A 14,450-nucleotide genomic window follows, 5' to 3' on the forward strand; every position below is an offset into this window, starting at 1 on the left:
AAGAATCCCAGAATCCAGCACAGTGACCTGTGCTGCTGACTCCGCTCCATCCACACCATGTTTGTGTGAGCCGCTGTCTCTGTTTATAGTGTCTAAGTGTGTATGTTTCTTTCTCCATTTTAAAAGTACTTTGAGTTACTAAATCAGAGCGTTTATGGCTTATGTACTCACTCGTAGAGACTTCTCTGATCATCTCAGTTGAGGCGTGACATCCGTTGACTATGTGTCTGGTCCACAGGGACAGATCTTTGGTGGTCTCAGCCCGGAACAGGTGAGTCTCGATGCCGAGTCTCGTGCCGGTCCGAGTGGCGAAGAACAGCTCTGTGCCGGAGTGAGGCGAACCCCGGTCGGGGCCAGAGTGTACCAGACTGGATAAACGCATACACACATAAACTGTCATATAGAAAGCATGTTGTCATGATAAAGCACCTTGCTCTAAGAAAGGAAATTTTTTCCCCTACTGAGGGTCAAAACTGTTAAAAAGGAGCAGATATGTTGGTGTACATTGCCTTTGTTGAATCAACAAAGGCAAAGCACAAAAGACATATCAAAAGCCATGTAAAAGTGACTTCAAAAGCAACAAGACTAAAGCTCGCAAATCACTCCCATTTGCTACTACTGTATCACATTACCCTTCAACGTTTGTGAAATGTGAGTGTCTGAATTGTGAAATGTATGCACTTTTCCCTAAAGAATTCCCACAATGGAATGATTAAAGCATGGCATCATGGCTGGACACGGCTTGATATTTAGCTCAAAGCATCACTGCTGAGAGCAGCCTCAAAGAGCCACTAGCGTCGTCATGGACTCTTACTCTAGTTCTACCTCATATTTGATAAAAATCACAGTTGTGCAATGCTACACCTGTCAGTGATGACTAAAGGTCTACAGCACACTAACGGCTGTGAAGCTCATTATAAAGAAAACCTAATTGGAACAAGGTTGAAGTTCACAGTTTGCGTTTGATCCTTTGGAGTTGTGGTAAAGTCAAAACAGAAATAGTAGAGGTTGGTAAGGAAATGGTTGTCAAGCTAACATGCTGGTGCTTAGCAGGTAATTATACCATAATCGGCATCATAATTTAGCCTGTCCAGATGCTTTGCAACTATCAAAGTAGTTCAAAGTGTCTAAAATGGGAGTTTATACATGTATATCACATTTAATATGGATTTTAAAATCCTATTACTGTGACAACACAGTAGTTAGTGCAAATACACTGTGTGTGTTTGTGGGGGTGGACCTACCGTGTTGCTAAAAGTGGATAAGTGTGTGCAGGGTTCTGCCAGGCCTCCTTGCCTCGTGGTAGACTGTCAAACAGCAGCAGGTCTTTCTCTGTCACCACCACCAGCACCGGCTTCCAGCTCTGCTTCTCACTCTCTGTCTGCAGCACAAACAGATAAACAACCAAACACGGGAGGTTTGCATCATCTATCCATTTAACATACCCACTCATCTTGCACAGGGTCCTCTGTTTGTAATGCAAAAGTTTTGAGTATATCAACTGATATACATGGAGCTGTACAAGTTTGAGTTTAGTTAATTAATTAATTGAACAACTTGATAATTAAGATTCTAATCTATTTCAGCGAATCAGAGAAGCGATTTATCAACCTAATCAAGATTGCTTATGTTGAATTAGAATCAAACACAACCTCAATTAATCTGATACTGCAGGATTTGGTGTACCTCTACCTTCTTATATTTGTTGCAGATTCTAAACTCGTCCTCAGGTTGTTAGATGAAAGCAGGTATTTAATCACTAATATCAACAGAGGTGTGCCAGTGAGCTGCTTCATGGGACTAATGTTGTGTCGGAGAGAGGAATGGTGTGTGTGCTGAAAATGTAAAAGACTCAGTGTGTACTCTGCGCCGAGTGTGGACCAGTCATCACCTCTCAACTTAATCCAAGACTGGGTATGCAAACATTGATCTAATTTGAGCTGTTACAAAGCTGTTCTGCCCCTTCACTGGAATCGTGTACATTCACTATACTACGCCGTGTACCCAGTGGGATAATTAGCTAAAAATAAAGGTGGCTGGAGGTACACTTATATGCTTTGCTGTACCCCCTCACCCAGCCATCCCTCCCAACAAGCAAACCCTTCGCTTTCCCTTCAAAACACACAGTTAATCTCTTAACTTAGAGCACACACATGCACACACACAGCTCTGTATTTCATTTTACAATGCTCCGTAACTATTCTCATTATGAAAGCTTATCTGCAGCCCTGCCATGGAATCCTAAGCTGCTCTTTGAAGTTCTGCCTCAGCCAATCATATCGTGGGATTTAGAGGGTCAAGGGTCAACCTTTTAACATAATGAGAATATGTTGCTAAGTAACAGTATTGTACTGCATTTGACGGATCAAATATTGGCAAATTCATGAGGGCTAAATTAGACATGTATAAAGGTGTGTGTGTGAATATGTTTGCACAGGTGTGTGTGTGTCTGTGTGTGACGCTTTAATCTGTGTGTGTGTGTGTGCGTTTGTATGAATTTCAAAGATGTATGCATGAGTGTGTGCAGAAGATATGCACAATACAAAAATATGCATGCAAATACAGCTACCTGTGCAACCACACACACACACATACATACATTTTTAATTCTTTACCCTGTTTGCTGCCAGAAAGATCACAGCAGAACACATATGAAAGATGTACAGTCACAGCTGTTGTAAGACTAAAGGTGTCAGTATGCTCCACAGTAGCTTTCACAGCTTCAAATCCCCCCTCCCCTTCCACCTGTCTGACTCTGGATTTGGGGAGGGGGCTGTGTTTGACTATTTCCGTAACTTTTTGAAACTGGGAATCGGTCGTTTACACCCACATCACGTAGTCAGTAAGGAGCGCTTGAACTTCTCTCTCATGTTCTATTTTTCATTTGTTACACAATTACTTCTGTCACTTTTATTATGTTCAAACGTGTGCAACTCTGTGAATACCTCCGAGGACAGAACGTCTGAAGGTGTGCACCGTTATTCCCATTTCTAAAGGATACCGCATCCCTTTCGCTCACCTCGCTTTCGAGTGTGGCTGTTCGGAACAGCTGTGAACACTTTTACCCTCAGACGTGAATGGACGACACATTATGCAAAGTAGCTTGTTTCAAGCCATTACAACCAAATTCTAAAACATATTTAAGAGGAGCACACCTAGCCACTAAATTAAAAAAAAATGTATCAATGTATCAATATCAAACAATTGATCAATAAATAAAAGGGCAAAATACCGTCTGTTCAGTCTCCGTTTTGGGCCCCAGATTATGTTAAGATATTTTAAAGCTAAGGCCTGATGAAGTCAACTCCCCTGATATGACGTTAGCCATTTTAAAGCTAACATAAAATGCTGACGCGCCTGACGAAGCTTGATCCATCATAAAACTGAGATAAAACAGATGGAAAGCATTTCTGTCTGTTGCATTTGTTTTTTAATTAACCTGTAAAACGGACACAAACCTGCCGGACATGGCAGCTTTAGCAAACACTAACGAGAGTTTTTGGAATATTTCACACCTTTAGTCAGAGACACTTTAAAGTGAATCCTTCATTTCTTCACAACAGAAACTTGAACAATACGTGATGAAATATATATGAGTGACATTTTCCTTTTATTCTCAGTCCACGGCTGCAGCCCCAGCGCATTAGTTTATCTTCATTTTTTTCATTGTAGAGGTCTTGTCTGTACTTGTACAAGAGCATCATACACTCATAAATAGGAATAGGATTTGTTTTTTGAAATGCTGGAAATAATAAAATTTAGCTTTATTTCCATTTTTTTTCCAATTAACAATCAATTAATCGAAGCTATAATCGACAGATTAACTGATTATCAAAATTGTCGTTAGTTGCAGCTCTAGTTTTCACAAAGATTGGAACAAGAGCACACACATGCACATACACAAATACACACCACAGCTACAAAATGGTAACAAGAGAGAAGGTACCCCATTAAAGATGTGAGAAATCTAGAAGCATGGGTGTCACACACTCACACACACACACACACACACACACACACACACACACACACACACACACACACACACACACACACACACACACACACACAGAGACCCCCTACCTTCCCTGCCAGCCATCCCAGGTGTCGTATCTCTTTGCTGCCAGCAACCCCCGTCCTGGCTGTGTTCTGGATGACCTCAGCCAGCGCCCGCTGTGGGGAAGTGTCAGTTTTTAGGATAGATGATCATTCAGGACGCATCAGATTCAAAACAGCTTTCAGGACCTGAATCATTGCCACAGCACGTAATCATTAATTATCTGATTCTAATGGTCACATTGATGGGAATTACCCTTAATATCAATGAAATCAAAGGCAGACCTGTGCCAGTGTGGATGTGACAGAGTGCATGGAAGAGAACCACGACAGGGCAGATGGTTGGTCTGGGCACCGCAGCACCACGGTGTGCCTGGCGTCCGGGGAGTGCAGCTCCAGTTGTCTGGAGGAGGAGATAGAGAAGTTAAAACAGCTTTAACCTCTCTGTTATCACTGGACGGGTTCTAAAACTTTTATAGTTCACAACCCTTGATGAATAAATTCCTTTTTGAATATTGAAAATATACTGCCAGCCTTATCGGGCAGACCCAGATTGACTTAATTTAATCTCAACTCATGGTTTTAGAAACCAAATGTTATCCATTTAGGGTCCAGCTTCAGCAGATGCTCGTTTGCCTCATCCACTTGAAAATGGGCACTTGGTCAGAACAATGAAATAAAGTGCATTGAAATTTGAGTTTATTCAAGTCAATTCCAAACAGGAAACAGGCATTGCTCATACGTCCTCTGTGGGCCAGCTGACACAATGCTGTCTCTCACTTAATTTCCATAACCAATCCCCTTATATCATACGGGAGTATTTCAGACCTCGAGACAAATGCATCTGTAGGATGCTTCTCCATCTCACTGAGCAGCTCTTTGATCGTGTGCTCAGTGAACATGAATTTTAAAAAGGTACACGTTGCAGCCTTTACAGCACATAAAGCAGCGCACTGTTGCTTCATATGATAGCATCGGTGAAGTTAGTATTCATCTCTGTGGAGTAAACCCAGCAGTAACAATACTCTGAACAGGTACGCTGAAGGACAGCTACACGTGTCCTTTTTTGAGGAAGACAAAAAAAGTCCAGACTAAGGATGGAAAGTCAAAGTGACTTTACAACTAACTTGGACACACAAACAATTAAGCATGGCTGACTCAGAGGTTTAGAGGACATGGCATGATAAACGATTCCTCAGTGTGAGCTCATGCTGAGATTTGGCCATGTTTAAAGAATATGAATGTGTCCCAGGAGGCTTGAACAGTGAAAACGCACCAAATATTACACCTGAAGCTAAAGTGGCATCATACTCATCACTTCTGTGATCTATAATAACCAAATCCCTATTTGTACCAATTAAAACCCCTTTGAGGCAAGGCAAAAAATAGAGATTTCATACTGCATGTCTACATAGGACTGTCGTATGGTGAATGAAATGGTACAGTACAGTCAGGTAAATCTGCTGCAGGATGCACCCGGGGCAGTTTTCTGGGAGCACAGGTTCAGTTTCAACTCACAAAATAAATGGAAATGAATTCTTGATCCGCTGAGCTCACCACCAACTCTGAAACAACCTTCTGTTAACAGCACTCCACTGTCCAGGTGCTCCCAGTGGTTTAAAATAGAAACTACTCCAAAACCAGGGTGGTTTCAACTCTGCAAACATGCTCTCTTTGCAGCTTTCTTTATTCAGACAGTACACACTGGGGACCTGGAAAAGTCCCAGTGAATGTAACAAATCTGCTCTTCCATCAAACCCTCAGAGGAGGGGGAGACAGTCTAGATCAGCTCCAGGTGTTTCTCTGGGTTAAAAATACAACTGCTGCCTGTAAAAGGCAAGTTGATTAAGGACAGGCCAGGGGAAAGCAGAGGGGGAGGAAGGGGGGACTCCAGGGCCAGATGTTGTTTGGTGGAGGAGGTTCCTTAAGGATGCTGTGTGTTTTAGCAACTTGAACTAGAGCAAGCCTTATCTGGCCAAAATGTGCTGTGGCTTTGGAGCTAATGACCCATCTCTTGCATGCATGACACAATGCAGTAACATGGGGAATTTACCAGGGAACAGCACGTGGACTGGATGACCTGTAGATGGACTTGAATGTATGGAATTATTTAAGTCTGGTGCTGCTTGAATGAAGATCGATCCCTCACTTGATCAAAGGGTAGTTGTTCATGCAGGATTATCACTATACATAAAATCTATATTCAAGCTTGATCTGTTCCAGGTCTGTTCCAGCATACAGATATGATTCATACAGAGTCTTTCCCCTAAATACTCACTGATGATCAGTTACATAATATAAGATAAAAGCAATGCAATGAAAATACTGTTGAAATATTCCCAGCTTTGATACTATAACAAAACAAAACATTGGCCTTTTGGAATTAAGCTATTAAATGTGCGTCACTGATGACCTTTGAGAAACAGGGTTTGATTTGACAATTAATCAATCTCAGTGTTTGTTTTGGCAGCTGCTGCTTCTGCCTAAATCCAGATGATGACTCAACATGGAATAACTGTCGCAGGACACACACTCTGTTTACTGTTTCGTCTTAGCAAAGCATGTCTCAAGTCATGGTTCACGGAAATTGTTCCGTCCTCCAACTTGTAAAATGACACGGCTGTTAAACATTTTTAAGTAGACGCGTCCTCTCAAGGCATAGACCTAATGATGTGAATGTTTAGGCTGTGTGGCCGTGTGCTGTCGCCGTATTATTAATTGATTAACTTAATTGTTTTGGAATTTTACCAGCTCAAAGCCAGACACTTGAATGTTTCTGCTGCCTCAAGTAGTCTCAAGTAGAATTAAAGGTTTTCACATGATTAGAAAATTATTACTCATTTCCTGGGATTCCTGGGATTTGAAGGGTTATGCTTGTTAATTTTTAGTCCAACAACAACTCCTCTCCACATATCCTCTTACCAGTTTTATGCCTGTGTGGTTATACAGGAGCATTTGACCATGTTTACAGTTCTGTCCTGAGGTTATTAGCATGTGCAGTGGCACATTTTGGCCTGTTATTTTAGTGGTCTGAGAAATGGCAGTGTTGTTCTTGGACATTCAGCAGTAACGTTTAAGTGATCTTCTCCATGAATGCGGCTCTGAAATCGGCCTTACTGCTCTGATTTAGAATGGAGGAGTGAATGTTGGATTAAGCCACTTGTTGCACAGTCTGTTGCATGAACCGTATAGTTTACCTTTGCAGATTTTGCATGCCCCTTCTTTCACTTTTTCTACACAACATGTTGCCACTTTGTAAAATGCCATTTCAGCATGAAAATTACTCAGAAAAGGTGTGGAGACACACAGTAGGCTTACATACACACACATCCTTAAAATCTATGGATCCAGCAAGTTATTTTTCACAAGAAACAGGCCCTAATTTTGGAAGAAATTCACAGAAAATCATATTTAATTCCAAGTCTCATGCTTTCACATTTCTACATTATGTCCTAAATCACAATTTCTACACTTCAGAGTGTGTAAATCTTGGATCACAGTCAAAGGGTCACAAAGTGGAATACAAACAAGTGCTCCACATTAATCCAATTATGCTGGAGACAACTGAAGGGGTGCAGCACGCGTTACAGCAAAAGATACCAAAGCAGGAGGTTATATTCCAGTTATAAGGCGGGTTATTGTATCATAGTATGCATGCTGACCCAGGTGAGAGAAAGTTGAGAATTGGAGTATAAGTCTTTATATCCTTTCAGAAACTTGTCAAGGTTAAACTGAGGTACTGTAGAAAACCGTCACACTGTGAGGAACCACGCTGGTTCTGCCAGGAGTCATGTCCTCCTTTCACACCGCTGTGCATGTTTTCTGTGGAAATCCCACTTTCAGCCATTCACACTACAGGTTTTTCAAGTATGTTGCCTCAGTAATGACACAGAAAAAAGGAAAAAAGAGATAGCTCTCATCCATTTTAGGCGTTAATTCCTTTTCTCCTCCTGCCTCTTTGCATCGCTCTCGTCTCCTTTTCCTTATCTTTGCTCATCTCTGCATGTCCTGTTCTTTCTCATTTTCTTTCCTTTTCCTTCTCCACCTCACGGCCTCTTATCTAATCTCTCCACACCCTCTCATAACATTTTAAATCCACACTATAAATGATAAGAGTGTAATCCTGTAATTTTCTTATTTAATCACCAATGTCACAGAAAGTTAGACTGTATGTCTGTACACAGTGTGTATGTTGTAGTGAGGTGAGTTAAATGTGTTAAAATAAACACAAAACAAGTATTTTCTTCTCCGTACTCTGCTCCCTCACTTCTCTTTCCTTGTCTTTTATCATCTCTTGTCATCACTGTACGAGCCACGCCTTTCCTCATATCCCCCCTCTCCTGTCTGTCCTCTAAGGCTTACACACAGTTTAAACAACATCTGTTGAAATGAAGAGAGAAACCTCCAGAGGGATGCAACATTGCACTGAGTCTGGTGAAAAAAAAGGTAAGCCAGATTTCCCTGTCACTTAACATAAAGCCTCTTAAACCATTTCAGCTCTGGATTCAAAATACGAAAAATAAAGAGTAGGTTCAGTCTGTCCCTGAGATCTTTAATTGATGCACATTCTCTAGGAACACCTTGATTATCAGTATTCAACTTTCCAGTATAAATGAGTTTCATGGATTAAGCATAAACTATTTCAACTTGGTTCTCCTCCAATTTAAACATTTACTAGATGTTTACTGATGAGTCAACAGGGAATTTGTCCTGGCTGTGAGGATGAGGAAAGAACGTCATAAAAAAACATGCTGGTTAAGGTAAATTTGGCAGAGGAATTTATCTGTGCCTGTGAATCTGCCCTCCGGCTCTATCAAACCACAAAACACTGTCTTATCTGTGTAAAACAAAAACTCACTTTGTCACTAAATGAGATATTGACCCCAATTCCTTGTATAAATGGCTGACCAATAAAGTCAAAGTTATGGCCAATAAAGTGAATGTTCAACCATACTGTGCTCTTAAAAGTTGAAATACTTCAACTAAGATTCATGATAGTGCGACTGAAAGTTTCACCAAACAGTCTTTGGGATTTTTGAAATTTATCATCAACTTCATTTTTATATTTTTGAGGTAAAATCTGTTTAACACATATTACATTTACAGAAAAAAATGTTTGTGACACAGATTTGTATCTGCCAACCACAGCATTTTGTCCAACTATGTCCTTGCTAATGTCCGCAAAAGCTTTGAATGCAAAGTTCACTCATGGACATGATGAATCTTGTTTATTTTATCTATGGACGAACAGACGAGTAAAGTGTCGGGTGGATGGATAAACTGCTGCTTGTCGAGAAACAGCTTCAGCATGTAACTTCCTCTAAAACCACAAATTGTTGTTTTCACATTTCTATTAGCGATTCAAATGAGATTAAACTTGTTAATTAGTGAGCTGTAACAGGTGCTTGCTGTCAGATTCAGAGCCGAGCTAGCAGTTTCCCCTTGTGTCTAGTCTTTATGCTATGCTAGGCTAATTACCTCCCAGCTCCAGCTCCACACTTAGCATACAGACATGGGTCATTTCTCTTATCTAATTGTCTGCAAGAAAGCAAATCAGCCAATTTGCTAAAATAGAAAACTTCCTTTAAGGCTTCATTATTTCAGCTGATATGGTGCTGACATGATGCATGTGCCTCAGTTACTTGGTATTAAATACTCACAGAGCAAGCCTGGGGTCATACACTCTAGCAGAGGAATACAGCTTCATTTCACAGCGAGAGGGAGGAAAGGGGGTTAATAAGGCATATTTTTCCCCCCGGGGCGCCCCAACAGGTAAATTGGGCCATGCTTGTGACTCACACTTTATTTTTAACTTTTTGGTGCAATTTGTGGAGTTGTACCACATTTCTGATGAAGGCAAGTCCAAAGCAGTGAGACTTTACAGTACATCTGTGTGATCACAGCCTCAGGTCCTGCCAGTAGCTGGGCAAAAAGATGCTTCCTTAAAAAACGATTTACATGACACAGTGCGAGCAGGGTCTCAGATACTGGTTGGCACCTTTCAAACCAACACCTCTAACCTGAGGAGTCAAACTGCCACAGGCAAAGTGCAGAGAACGGGTCATGGACACAATCTCTGTCAATAATTGGACACATGCATGTGGATTGTGCATGTCCCTCTCCCAAGAATAATGCACTTGTTTGAATTGTTTTTCATTTGTAGGAAATAAATGTTTTACCATACAGGAGAGCCAGCCAACAGAGGTCCATCTGTTCGGTTCTGTCCGTGGATGATGTTTTTATTTTTCATTTTGTTGACAAGGGTTTGCTGTAGTGATTGTTTGTGCGTGTTAGCATTTACATTTTACAGTTCCAGCGTTGAGCCGACTAACAACATCTATGCAGACAGAGGAACTCTGAAGTCACTGCTCACTGTTACCACTTGACTTTGATGTTGCCTCCATCGTCTGAAGCTTTGAAGTTTAGTGAGGTTCAACTATCTCACACTTCTAAAATCATACATATGCAGAGGGGGACACACATGGATGGAGGGACGGAACGACGGAGAGACACTGGAAGCTGTAGCGGGAGGAAAAAAAGAACTAAATCAAGAGGGAGACAATAATGGCAGACAGTAGGAGAGAATTGATTCAGACATAGAGAGGCGGATAACAGAGAAAGCTGGGAACCGAGAGAGAGAGAGAGATCATGAAAGAAAAGAAAGGAGAGGGAGAGGACAGCAGAAGATAAAAGGGGCAGGAAAACACAAACAAGTAAGGAAGAGCGAAAAACACGAGACAGGAGGAAGAGACAACAAACAAAAAAGACAAGTGAGAAGGAAAACAACATGGTGAGAGAGAATCAGAGGGGGAGGCGACTGGGACAGAAAGCACACATTCACAGACGGTGACACCAAAAAAGTTGAAACAGTAAATCGCTTTTTGCCCCCATGCTGTTTGATTGGGCCATTGTCATATTACCAACCAATTAACTTGACAACACCTCCTAACAGACCACCCCCCGCTGACTGAGAGTTATCTATGTGTGACTTCAAACGTCCGTCTTTAAGAAAAACTGAAAACGGCCTTAAAAAATCATGAAATAACACTGCCGGGTAATCCCTTCAGGAGAGCAGAAAAAGGCCTCAGACACAAGTCACAATCTCTTTCACAGGGTTGAGTTGAGGATCAGAGAAGAGTCGGTTAACCTTCGGTTAATTAAAGTAACCATCGTTGGGTTTCCAGAGTTGCCAGTGACGACATTGGAGCAAAGCCTGTCATCTGATTTTACCAGTCGACTCGAGTTCACTACACTCACATATTTTCTGGCTGCTGCTACATCCAGTTCTCCCTTTTCAATGCACCTGAAGTTGAACTTAAAATTTGAACTCTCACTTTTGTGTGTACGGCGATATGAATTAGAAAGATAATGCAGCTGTTGTGTATAGGCTTGCATTTAAATAGTTTTTTGGACATATTTGTGCAGACTGTGTTTAGGTTTAAGGCTCTAGGTGAGCATTTCCATCAGCAGTGGCTGCCTGGTATTTAAGACTCGTGTTGCAGCTTCTGTGGTGTGTCACGCACTGAGCCACGTTGTAACCCTGCAGCCTAAGTCCACATAGCGCTGGCTATGTACTGTGGGTAATTTAAGATGTTTGTCCCTGTACAGCATTTAACATTTGGGAGGATCCCATCATGCTGTTAAGTTTGTATTCCCATTGAAAAGGTGATGCTAGTTAGCCTGTAAATATTAGCAATTCCCACTAGACATTACCTTTCATTGACCATATTTAAACACTGTGCTTGCATAAATACTGATTGCTTTTGAAAAAATTCTATTTTAGCTCTACTTAAAAGGATGAGGCCGGCTATTCTATATTACTTTACACTGTCCTTAAATCCCATAAAAATACCAAGTCCAACAACCTGTCTGTCTCTCAGCACTTTCAAGCTTCACAACTCCATCTGTAGAGCCCAGCCCCAAGCCCATTTCTTCCTACTAAAGATGTAAATCTTTAAAAACAAGCTCTTAACACATGAGTTGGCCGTCTGAAGTATGTCAGTTAATCAATGAGCTCGTCATTAGTCCGTGAATGAAAAGCAATAAGCACAAGAGGAGCAGACAGATAACGTTTTAGAGAGACTGGAAAACATGGCGACATATCCAGACACCTGCCTTCTGCTTGAGAATGAGGATACAGGTATTTTTTATGTTGTGTGTGTGTGTGTATGTGTGTGTGTGTGCGTGTGTCACTTACCTGTTCTCAGGGTCTGGTGTGGTCATGGCTCGGGTTACATAACACATCTTCAGCGGTATGCACCTCCTGTCGCCCTGCAGAGACAGGGACGGCTGGGTAGGAGGGCTCGGAGGGTCAGATAACGAGGTGATGGGAGGGCTGCCAAGGCGGGGAGACTCCGGAGGCGGGGTTTCCCAGCCGATCTCTGACACAGGGGAGCCCTTTTTGACATACGGCGTGGCCTCGCGCATGTACTTCACTGGGCAGAGAAGGAAGAGACAGATTTCCAGTAAGACACAGTAAAGAAGGTTGAACAGGGACAGGCAGCAGCACACTTAGAGATTTAAAGGCTCTGGAGATATTTTTGGTCAGAGTGGGAGGTTTCTTTCAGCACATTAAGTGGAAAACTAAAGCATCCCATAGTTATGGGTGTGTAAAATCTCTCCCTCAGTAGATTCCTGCAGCAGATTCTGGTTTAATATTTGGGTGAGCAGCACACAAATCTGCAAAACACTTTCTGGTATTTACACTGAACTCTATGCTTAGACCTTGTTTTATCAAATGCTTAATGAATGAAAACAAGGAAAATATATGCTTGATTATGCATTCACACTAATATTCAAAGAATCGCATTCATAGAATTTAAATTGCATCAAGGCCGACTGCACTGAACACTGGAGTCTCTTGGCATTAGTGTTGTTTTAACATCATTTAACACCAAGGCCAATTAAAACCTGAGTAGGATCTCCTGTATGTCTGACCTTGGAGCCATCTCTTGAAGTATAACTCGCATTGGGAGCTTTTCAGATGCAATAAACAAACTGCACCTTGCTGTTGTTTCACTCTTTTGCAGGTACAGTAGTTTGTCTCCATAACAGGTCACATAAAGGATGTGGGGATGCCACAGATGTTTTCACACACAGCAGAGACAGAAACTATTTAATTATGATAGCGCTGAGCTGTTCTGTAAGTAGACTTATTAAGTCACGGGGCAGCAGATAGGAAGGTAATTCTCAGCGATTTCTTTGTGCATTAATGATGCTTCAGCTCTTGCAAGGCCCACGAAGATGTGTGGGCAGCCTGGAAACTTTTTGTCTTTGGTAACAAAAGTTATGGCTGTGAGTCTGTTCAATAACTGTACCCTCCTATGGTCCACTGGTTCAGGTTTGCATGAAAGGTGAGTGGATTATAAAGTAGACCTAGGTCAATAAGTTACATGTTAAAATAACATTTGTGGACAGCTTGTTATTCTATCACTGAAGCCTATGCAAATGAAGCAGTTCATGTTTGTTGCACAGACAGCAGGAAGCTCAGCTGATCAAATGATTACCTTCTATTTTCCTACCACAATGAGCTCTCAGCAGCCAATTTGAAACGATAACAGCAAATATCAAAAAGGCCATGGCCAAAACAGGTGACTTCACCTTCTCAGTTAATTTCTTAAAACGTAAGCATCCACGCTGTAAGCAGCGCTGATGATTCACACCTTGCCTCCGCTGCTACAGGCAGCCAGTATCAAGAGAGTTATGGTCCCGAAAACACTGAACCTACCCACACAGCCTCCAATATTTCCAGATAGGACAGGAAACAGAAAGGAAACACTTGTAAATGTCAAACTCTGAATCACTGGAGGCTTGATAACTATTTCAAATTCCTCATGTTTTTAGTTTTGAGAAGGGGAGAAGAAAAGAGAAGACACGACATATGTTCCAGTGAAGACAGACAGAGAGGGGCAGAGATAAAGAGGGTGCTCAGCACGCTCTCTATGTCCTCAATGTTCTGAATCGTTGGTATGCGCTGGATGTTTAATTGGCATATCCCACTGTACGAGCCGCGTATAATTGGCATATGGCTGGTGGCATTTGTAATTCAGCATGTGAACTATTCTTGGGAGAAGCGCTATAGACCCGTATGAGAATGTGTAACAAGCCTAACCGCCAACCTGTAGAGGAGAGCTGACAGGCTGACACATAACACAGAGGAGAAGACGGGGGTGATGTGAGAGTGTCCCCAATGGACCTACGGCGACGACGTGATCCAACTGCGCGGCAGAATAACCCACACAGTCAGATCAGATTAAAGGACTGAAAAGGGGCTGATCTGTTTGTTTAAATGCATCATAACAGGCTGCAGCACAAGTGGATTCAATGGACCGAAAAGATGTCGGATTTAAATTTAGACAGGGAAAAGCTGCAGGGTTTTAAAATCTGACATACAC

The 14,450-nt window shown here is 41.8% G+C and overlaps 1 protein-coding gene across 1 annotated transcript in view; it reads right to left on the reverse strand.

Annotated features, from left to right (window-relative positions):
* sntb1 (syntrophin, basic 1) overlaps nt 1-14,450 on the reverse strand; it is a 39,978-nt gene that overhangs the window by 14,019 nt on the left and 11,509 nt on the right. The window contains exons 2-6 of the mRNA XM_041941557.1: nt 12,254-12,491; nt 4,342-4,459; nt 4,084-4,173; nt 1,245-1,381; nt 172-368 (exon numbers count right to left, since the gene is read on the reverse strand). Of these exons, the coding sequence (XP_041797491.1) occupies nt 172-368; nt 1,245-1,381; nt 4,084-4,173; nt 4,342-4,459; nt 12,254-12,491 (780 nt within the window). The remainder of the gene's footprint in view (nt 1-171; nt 369-1,244; nt 1,382-4,083; nt 4,174-4,341; nt 4,460-12,253; nt 12,492-14,450) is intronic.

This window comes from Chelmon rostratus, chromosome 8 (assembly GCF_017976325.1).
Source record: "Chelmon rostratus isolate fCheRos1 chromosome 8, fCheRos1.pri, whole genome shotgun sequence".
Classification (NCBI taxonomy): Eukaryota; Metazoa; Chordata; class Actinopteri; order Chaetodontiformes; family Chaetodontidae; genus Chelmon; species Chelmon rostratus.